Source organism: Poecilia reticulata, linkage group LG21 (assembly GCF_000633615.1).
Source record: "Poecilia reticulata strain Guanapo linkage group LG21, Guppy_female_1.0+MT, whole genome shotgun sequence".
NCBI lineage: Eukaryota > Metazoa > Chordata > Actinopteri > Cyprinodontiformes > Poeciliidae > Poecilia > Poecilia reticulata.
Window position 1 is genome coordinate 669,697 of NC_024351.1, and position 9,507 is coordinate 679,203.

A 9,507-nucleotide genomic window follows, 5' to 3' on the forward strand; every position below is an offset into this window, starting at 1 on the left:
AGCTCCTAGGATCATTGGGACACTCAAACCCCTCCACCACGATAAGGTGGCAGCCCACCTTATCGTGGTGGTGTCTGATCTATTCTTATATTCTACGCTTTGAGTTATTTCACTTTATTTCTTTGCTTCTCACAGTAATAAATAAATCGACCCAGAAGTTGTTCTGATAAATGATGGTTTTGTTGTTTTGAAGCCATTTTCAACTGACATAATAATAAAAACTTTAGATTCTAATGAAATTTAACTCTGGAACTGGAAAACATTTTAAATATCCAAAATAAATCAACAAAACTGGTAGAAAGAGAAAAACAATCATTTCTGTCTAAGGAAATTATTGATCTCATTTTATGGTTTGATTAACTGACTTATTGCATCACCAGGTTCTGTCCACTTTGATTCCTCAGGAATCCAAAGAGATCAAAATAAGAACGTTTTTCTGTCTCGGTTTGAACCGGACCGGACTCCGGTTTGGACCCGCAGCAGACCGGACCGGACTCCGGTTTGGACCCGCAGCAGACCGGACCGGACTCCGGTTTGGACCCGCAGCAGACCGGACCGGACTCTGGTTTGGACCCACAGCAGACCGNGCAGACCGGACCGGACTCTGGTTTGGACCCACAGCAGACCGGACCGGACTCTGGTTTGGACCCGCAGCAGACCGGACCAGACCGGACTCCGGTTTGGACCTGCAGCAGACCGGACCGGACTCTGGTTTGGACCCACAGCAGACCAGACTGGACTCCGGTTTGGACCCGCAGCAGACCGGACCGGACTCCGGTTTGGACCGGGCGGCTCGGCTCGTTACAGGAACTGATGGTACCTTGGAAAGCGACGGTGAGGTTGGTGTTTTCTGCTCCAGGATTCCTGAACTTCACGTGTTTGTCCGTCCACCAGGCGATTCCCGTGGCCGTCAGCGGGATCTGGACCTTGCTGCCGTTTGGGTCGTTGTAAATCAGCTCCAGTGAGTCTAGAAAATAAACATACTGCATGAATTCAGCAGGAGATGTGGAGCGGTTCTGCGGGGAAAGGCCGAGTCGTCACCGTTAAACATGCTGTTGGCGATGGCTCCGCACGGCGCGATGGGCTTGTTGCCTTGCTTGGCGTACGGCTCGCACTCCTTACTGGGTTTCTGTCGGGAGGCAGAGAAATAAACGCAACGGCTGGATGCAGCAGAGCGTCCTGAGCAGCGCAGCTCACCCTGAGGGACTCCTCGTTTCCGTTCAGCTGGCTGTCGTCTCGGGACTTGACGTACCGCCGGTGGTTCTGGTAGAAGTTGGAGAGTCCGTAATACATGAAGACGTTGCTCTGCGGGCGGAAGGAGACGGTTAGGCCCCGGCGGCAGCGGGCCGTCACCCGGAGACAGCGGCTCTTACTTCGTACGGCTGGTCCAGGTGGAAGGGGACGGAGCAGGTGCACGGCTTGGTGCTGTTCCAGCTGAAGTTCTGGGAGCAGGTAAAGCACGGACTGGACATTTCTGCTCCTGTGTAATCGACCTGGACAGAAACCATCGTTAGATGCTCAGCATCATGGATCTGAAACGTTTCAACCCAACAGCTGCACTGGGTCGTCACTAAAATGAGTTTGGTTGAAACATTTAAAACTTGGCTTTACTGTTAATTATGTCTGTCTTTTAAACTTTTGCCAAATCACCCAGAGGACCTCAGCTTTCTAAAGAAATATTTATGCAGGGAATGTTTTACAAAGACGGAACAAATGGAGCTTTATTCAAGGATTCCGTTTTTATTTCATTTTATTTGTCAAATCCTCCATAGAAACGGTAAATAGAGCTGGTTCGATCCATACAATTAAGAACAGGACCGTATTTTAAATGTTCAAACCAAAGACATGTCACTAAAACAGCAGATTTCTGGATGGAGTCTGGTTGACACATTTTTTAAACTTGGTCTGTTTGAAATTTTTATTTATGCCGAATCAAGCAGAACGTTTTATTTTTAATAAATCTTTATGAAATTGTAATAAAGGGTGTATTTTATATATATATAAAAAAAGGAATAAAATGTCACTAAAATGCCATATTTTCGAAGTCTGGTTGAAAATGTTTTTAAAGCTAATTTCTTTGGTGTTAATTATGTTTTTATTTTATTTTTCTTTTAGCGGAATCATCCGGAGGGGCCAAGTCTTCGAAACAAATGTTCACTTTCCAGCAGAGAGAGCAGTTTAAACACGCCAGGAGGAAATGTCTCTAAAACACCAGATTTCTGGACGGAGTCTGGTTGGGCTATAACAGCGTGTCACTGGGTTGATTAACGGTTTCTGTTGATTCTCTAACAAACATGGCTACCTCGAACTCCTTGATGTTGTTGGACGTCACGTAGAGGCCGATGCCGATGGGGATGAACATGAGGCCGATGATGAAGAAGGCTGGCAGGACGGTCCCTGCGGTCAGGATGGGCTGCCAGGCCGGGAGTCTCTGCTGCTTGAAAGCGGTGTTTTCAGGCTTCTTGTTCCGCAGAGAGCCGCCTCCGCCCCCGGCCGCGGCTCCGGATCCCGACACGGTGATGTGTCCGTCCTCGTCTTTGTAGCTGGAGGCCATCATTGTCAGCGGTTGTTTCCAGCGAGAGGTTTGTGAAACAACTGTTGACCGTTAAACTGACGGATTTAAAGCATTGTTATAAAATCACAGCAGCCACCAACGTCTTCCTCCTACTTCTCTAGGACCAGTGCTGCCCCCTGCCGTCTAGACGAGGACAGTGTTTGTTTTGTTTCAAAGGCGCCATCTTCCGGCTCGTTTTGGTAATGCAGTTAATAAATCTGGAATTAAAAACTTAAAATAACAAAATACACGAGGATAAAATCAATTAAAATGGACTTTAAATAATATATGTAATTAAATTCTGACTTAAATCTCAGAATTCATTTTTCTGTAACCCCTATATCTCCTCCATAAATTAAATATAAAACTCAGAAAAATGATTTAAAGTCAATCAAAACTATATAAATAATGTAGCTGCAGTTATGGGACACATAAAGCAGTTAAACTAATAAATGATCAAATTAAAAAAAAATTTAATTCATTGAACATCTAAAATAATCATACTGAATTAAACAGTGATGATCTGTCAAAATATTGCACTTGACTAAAGAAATATTTGCTGAAATAAAATGTAACAAACCGACAAAATAAATACAAAATATGCAGCAATAATCTGTGTGATGAATTAACATACATATGCGTGTTTTTGGACATTTTTATGGATTATTTGAGTCAGATGAAATAGCTAAATTAATTTCGTTTCAATTTACCGAAACGTGTCTTAAAAAGCCACTTGATTTAAATTCAGAAAGGTGACCATGTTGGATCCGTTCACTGTGAGGTTTGACTCAGACAAGAGAAAGAAGCTGAAGTTCAGATAGATAGTTTATTTGGTTCTGGTCAGAAATGGTGTCGGTGCCTCTGGAGTCCAAACCTGCAGTGAAGCTGGCGTGGCATCAAACAGGAACAGTGACAGCAGCTTGGCGACGGTGCAAACAGAACCCAACAGAACCCAACAGAACCAGGCTGGGATCAGCATCCGTTCGAAGCAGCAAACCGAAGTAGTGACCGATGAGCAGCCGGATCCTCGGTATCAGACTCTCAGCTCTTTCCTGCTGCAGAGGCCGAGCTGCACACCGTCGACTTCCTCAGCTCGATCTTCACCGCCGGGCCTTCGGCCCGGGACTCCAGCCTCGTCACAGCGGACACACCCACAACCGTCTTCCCGTTGAGCTGCACAGGGATCCGTGAGGCTGCGCTCGGAGCCGAACTGAGCTGGAAACGTAAAACCAGGATGAGCAGGAGACACGGGTCCTGGATGGAGAAACCCTGAAGACCCGACCCTCTTAAAGGGACAGTTCTGAACTTTTCTAGTAACGTTTTAAGCCGTTACCAGCAGTAGATGTTAGCATGTTCCCCCTTTGAAGCCAACGACCAGTGGGGGGCACCGCTAGCTAAAAAGCTATCAGCGCTAATAGGGCTGCCCCCCCTCTACATATGGTCCCTTATTTTAATGAAAGGTGGCAGCCCTACGCGCTAACCATGAAGCGCTAATCATAAATGTTAACGATGAAGCACTTATTTCAGCCATGTTGATACCCACCATGTGTCAATGAGACTCTGCTAGCATAAACAACACGGTCTGGAAGTAAAACTCAGTGTTCACACCAGATCTCCATTTCACTCTGGTGCTGTACTTCTGCATCTAAGCTCTTCTCTCACTCGTGACCTAAATATGACTCCCGGTCCATCTTGGTCAGACAGTCGAAGATACAGTTGCCAACCAAAACACCCCCAAGGTCCGTCATGGTCAGACAACCTGAGTCGCAGTCACATGGAATGGCTAGCAGCGGCTAGCAAGGCCACAAACAATGACTTTAACTTGTAATTGTTGCGTAGTTTCAACAAAAATAGACCTGATGTCTCGGTTGGTTGGGCAGCTGGAGATGCTGGTGGTCAGTGAGGACCCACTGACTTTAAAACAGGGTGTCCACAGTGGGTCCTGGTTCCCCGGCATCCTGCATGTTCTAGTCTCTCCCTGGTGGCTGTAACAGCCTCCTCAGCAGGTCAATGTTCTGCTTAGGTCTCTAACGAGCCATCATTTGATGCAGGAGTGCTAAACCAGGGAGAGACACAGGATGCCTCCAGGACCCACCTTGGACCCCCTGCTTTAATGTCTTCTAATTGCTGCATACACTGTCAGACCGAATTTCCATCGGATCAGGAGCCAGAACACCATCTGATACCTGCATAATCCTCAGTCACCTGCAACAATTCAGAAGCATTTGAAGTGTCAGGAGATCACAGACACTCACCAGAGACTGCGTGGGTCTGGACGCTGCAGTGGTCACAGGGTTGATGGTTATACTGCTGGTCATCTTGTTCTGGCGTGGGGAGCGGAGCACCGTTCCAGTTTCCTGGCAGTCGCAGCTACTGCCTGTTGGTCTGAGAGGACTGCTGCTGCCCTCAGCGCTCCTCTGGAACTGGGAGCCCAGGTGGATGTGGATCTTGTTGTCCTCCGTCGTTATGATGTTGCTGCTGAACTTCCTGTCTGGTGGTGTCATCTTGATCAGCGTCCGCCTGGTGGTGCTCTCGTGAGGGTCGGATGAAGCACACGCCTCAGCTACCGGCGTGGTGCTGACTGTGATGATGGACACCGGCGACTGCAGCCCAGCGATGCTGTTGGGCTTCTCTGGACTCTTGGTCCTGGAGATGCTGGTGACCGTAACTGGAGACTTGACCCGATCAGGGTCTCTGCTTACAGTACAGACAGTTGAGGGTTTGGGGACTATGGTGATGCGAGGCTGCTGAAGACCAAGCGTTGGGATGATGGTGGTGCTGGAGAAGAAGTCCTCAGCCCGCGGGCTGGTGATCTCCAGGGTGGCCGTGCTCGACCCGTGGTCTGGTGTCACACGGATGTGAAGGGGTCGTCCCAGATTCGGGGGCATTGAGGAGGAGCCTCTGGTCTGAGTCGGAGTGACGGCCTCCTTCTTGCCCATCCAGGGTGTTGAGGGTCTCCCTCCATGGTCTGCTGACGCCGGAGGGTATCGATCCAGAACCGCCGGCCTCTTCAGGCCGTGTTGTCTGAGGTTGTTCATGAGGTGGTTCTCCTCCTGAACGGACTTCCGGATAAATCCGGCTGCGGTTTCGTCCTCGGCCGACCCGTTTGACTCCGTCTGGACCGCCGTGGAGGCGACAGGGACGTCCACCATCCTCCTGCCGTTCACACCGGGCCTCAGGGCTCGGCTGTAGCGCTTCGAGGCCTCCAGCTCCCTGGCCAGGTTCTCCACATCCACACTCAGGCGCCTCTTCTTCTCTTCTTCCTCCAGGAACCTCTGCTGGAGGACGGAGAAGTCCACCTGCAGCTGGGAGAGCTGGTCCTCCTTGTTCATGAGTTCGTGGATTTTCTCCTTGAGGGCCAGGACTTGGACCCGCAGCTCTCTGGTCTTGGCCTCCTCCACCTTGCAGCGGATCCTCAGCTGGGCCTCCAGGCTCTTGGCCTCGCCTCGCTCCACTGCTTTGCTCCTGGCCACCTGAGCCTTCATCTCGTCCACCAGCTTGGACAGCGTGTTTGCTCGGTCCTGCTCGTGTCTGAACTTCTTCTCCAGCAGGTCGTATTCGTCCTCCGACCTCATCAGGTCTCCCTCCACCACCTGCAGCTGCTCCAGCCGGCCTCTAAGCCTCTCTATCTCGGTGGTGAGCTTCTGGACTCGGTCGTCTTCTTCTCGGTCTCTGTTGGCCATCTCCTCCAGTCTGTCTGCTCCCATCTTCTTCAGCTTCTCGTTCAGCTCGTCGCGCTCTCCCTCGCTGTTCCTCAGCGTCGATCGGAGCTCCTCCCTCTCCAGAGTCAGACCTTCCAGCTGGACTTGTGTCTCTGACTTGAACCGGAGGAACTTCTTGCTCTCCTCTATCAGCTTCTCGGTGACCTCCGTGACCTTCCCTTGCTCTGCCTTCAGCATCGTACTCAAGTCTTCGTGTTTCTGCTCCTCCTGCTTCAGCCGCTCCCCCATCGTCTTCCTCTCGTCCACCAGGATGATGGTGAAGGACTTCAGCTTCAGCAGTTCCTCTCTGAGGGCCGACTCGTTTGTCTCCAGCTTGGACTCGGACGACTCCAGCTCCTTCAGCCGAGTCCGAAGCCGCTCCAGGTCTGTGCCCAGGTCCTTCACCGCCTTCCTCTCCTTCTCCAGGTTTTGGTGCAGCTGGGCGCTCTCCGTCCGGCTCCTGCCGAACGCCGCCTCCAGCCTGTCCAGCTCCGCCATCCTCTTCTGGAGGCCGTCCACCTGCAGCCGCAGCTCCTGGTTGCGGTTCTGCTCGTCCTGCAGCCGGTTCCTCAGCTCCCTGCACTGCGTCTCGGTCTTGGTGATCTCCTCGTCTTTGCCCTCCATCTCCAGGACTTTCTTCCTCAGGTTCTCCAGCTCTGCGGTGAGGGAGGAGTTCCCGCGCTCTCCACTGCCGATCTTCTCCCGCAGCTGCTGCAGGTCCTCCTCAGATTTCTGCAGCAGCGCGTTCCTGTCCTGCAGCTCCCCGGCCCTCTGCGCCAGCCCGTCCAGCTTCAGCCTCAGCTGCTGGTTCTGGGACTCCTGGTCGGCCATCTTGGCCAGCAGGTCTTGGTGCTCCTGCCTGAACCTCGCCTGTTGGGCCTCCAGCTCCGCCTCCAGGCGCAGCGCCTTCTGCCCGTCCTGCAGGGCGGCGGTGCTGGACGCGGCCAGCCGCCGCTCCCGGTCCTGCAGCTTCTGGCTGAGGTCCTGGATCTTCTGGTCCTGCTGGCCGATGTGTTGGACGTGCAGCTGCCGCTCGTCCGCCAGCAGCAGAGTGAAGGACTGGAGCTTCCCCAGCTCGTCCTGCAGCGTGTCCAGCCTCCGGCGCTGGTCCTGGTCCCGCCGGGCCTGCTGGGCCTTCTCCTGCTCCAGCAGCCGCTTCAGTCTGAGGGAGGAACCGGGCCGGCAGTCACTCAGTACATCTTAAATCAAAATTAAATCACAAAATGTCATTAAAATATTTAATTCATTGAATAGAATTTAAATTGAACAGAACTAAACGCTGTGCAGCAGCTGCTGCTTCACTGCTTCAGATCCGGTTCTGGTTCCGGTTCCTCTCTTCGGATCAGGAGTTCTGGACGACTAGCAGCTCATAAATCAGCTGAGCGCAGCCGGCCCCGGGCAGAAGCAGGCGCGGCGCTCACCTCTCCCTCTCCTGCTCCAGCAGGTTGGTGAAGTCGTCGCTCTTGTTGATGAAGTCGGCGTGTTTCCGCTTCTCGCCGTCCAGCTCCATGACGGTGCGGCGGTGGCATTTCTCCGCCAGCAGCAGCTGCTCCAGCATCCGCCTGTACGTCTCCTTCTGCTTGTCCTCCAGACGGTCCAGCTGCAGGACGAGACCAGAACCTGTCAGCAAACCGTCCGGCCCGGTTCCCACGCCGGAACCGGCTGCTCCGCAGAGCCTGGGGGTCCTGCTGCAGCTCTGGGCCACACCGCTGACTTAATTAATACAAAAATTAAAGAATAACAAATAAGAAAATAAAAGAATACAAAAAATAAACAAAAATAAAAAAGGAAAAAACACAAAATTTTAAAAAATTTAATAAAAATATTTGTAACAAATTAAAAATAAATAATAAATCAAATGATTTAAACATAAATTCTAAAAATCTACCAATAAAGATACCAACTGTACGGTGGTGGCAGCATCATGCTGAGGGCTTGTTTGAAGTTTAGCTCAGAATGTTCAACAAACATTTAAACCAATCAGAACCGGACCGGGTCAAAGGGCCCAATCAGCTGGAAGGAGTCGGTCAGACCCGCTTTGACCTTCTGACCTCAGCCATCGGCCTCTCGTACACGTCCTCTGTGCGCTGGTTGCCATGGAGAAGCGTGGCGTCCCTCTGCAGCGCCTGCAGCGGCCTGCAGGGGGCAGCAGAGCCGTAGTGGGCCTCCAGGGTCTCCGGTCCGGTTCTGTCGGACCGCAGCAGCCTGATGACGTCATCCCGGGCCTGAGGACAGAAAACGGCTCAGATCGGTTCTGGACCCGGAGGAACCAGAAACCAGAACATGGAGAAGAGTCCGACAGAACGGAGGATAATCAATAAACCAACCAATAATCAATCAATCAGCCCATCTGTTTCCATCCATCATCACCTGAACAACATTTAACATTTTAAAAAACCCAAAACGATTAAAGTCAAAATTCCATTTGAATAATAGTAATCACCATAATTCGTCTCAGACAGGAAACGGCTGAAGCGGCAGGAAGTGCCGACCGACTGGGACTCAGATGTCTCTCAAGATGGCGGCTTTACAGCGATGTAAACATCTAACAACTGTTGTAAAAATCAGTGGGAAGGTTTTCATTTATTATGCAAATAATTCAATAAAATCCACCTGGACGTTTCCTCTGAAAGCTGCTGAACCAGCAGAGACGTTCATCTGGACGCTAACGCACAAGCTAACATCCGGGCTGCAGCCAATCAGCACCAAGGAAGAGAAACGCCAGCCAATCGCGTGTCAGCATTCTGCTTTGGGATTTTCTTCAGAATATTTCAGATTTTTTAAAAATCCATAAATTGTCAGATTTTATGTAAATAACCTGCAGTAACATTTTGAACCTGTTTTACCCCCCAGGTGTTTACCCCCAGGTTTTACCCTCCAAGTGTTTTACCTCCCAGGTGTTTACCCCCCAGGTTTTACCCCACAGGTGTTTTACCCCCCAGGTGTTTTACCCCCCAGGTGTTTTACCTCCCAGGTGTTTTACCCCCCAGGTCTTTACCCCCCAGGTGTTTTACCCCCCAGGTGTTTTACCCCCCAGGTTTTTACCCCCCAGGTCTTTACCCCACATGTGTTTTACCTCCTAGGTGTTTTACCTCCCAGGTGTTTTACTCCCCAGGTGTTTACCCCCCAGGTGTTTTACCCCCCAGGTGTTTTACTTCCCAGGTGTTTACCCCCAGGTTTTACCCCACATGTGTTTTACCCCCCAGGTGTTTTACTCCCCAGGTGTTTACCCCCAGGTTTTACCCCCCAGGT

The 9,507-nt window shown here is 51.0% G+C and overlaps 2 protein-coding genes across 3 annotated transcripts in view; both read right to left on the bottom strand.

The window, feature by feature from the left end:
* LOC103457042 (cell cycle control protein 50A-like) overlaps positions 1 to 2,709 on the bottom strand; it is an 8,633-nt gene extending 5,924 nt beyond the window's left edge. For both annotated transcript variants that reach the window (XR_532361.2, XM_008396948.2), the window contains exons 1-5: positions 2,303 to 2,709; positions 1,374 to 1,493; positions 1,198 to 1,305; positions 1,042 to 1,129; positions 821 to 967 (exon numbers count right to left, since the gene is read on the bottom strand). Coding sequence is in view for 1 of the 2 variants with exons in the window: in XM_008396948.2 (XP_008395170.1) it covers positions 821 to 967; positions 1,042 to 1,129; positions 1,198 to 1,305; positions 1,374 to 1,493; positions 2,303 to 2,557 (718 nt within the window). In the remaining variant the exon portion in view is untranslated. The remainder of the gene's footprint in view (positions 1 to 820; positions 968 to 1,041; positions 1,130 to 1,197; positions 1,306 to 1,373; positions 1,494 to 2,302) is intronic.
* Positions 2,710 to 3,361: 652 nt separating this feature from the next.
* Positions 3,362 to 9,507, bottom strand: part of filip1b (filamin A interacting protein 1b) — a 14,809-nt gene continuing 8,663 nt past the window's right edge. The window contains exons 3-6 of the mRNA XM_008396947.2: positions 8,307 to 8,480; positions 7,677 to 7,855; positions 4,810 to 7,417; positions 3,362 to 3,769 (exon numbers count right to left, since the gene is read on the bottom strand). Of these exons, the coding sequence (XP_008395169.1) occupies positions 3,596 to 3,769; positions 4,810 to 7,417; positions 7,677 to 7,855; positions 8,307 to 8,480 (3,135 nt within the window). The 3' untranslated portion in view covers positions 3,362 to 3,595. The remainder of the gene's footprint in view (positions 3,770 to 4,809; positions 7,418 to 7,676; positions 7,856 to 8,306; positions 8,481 to 9,507) is intronic.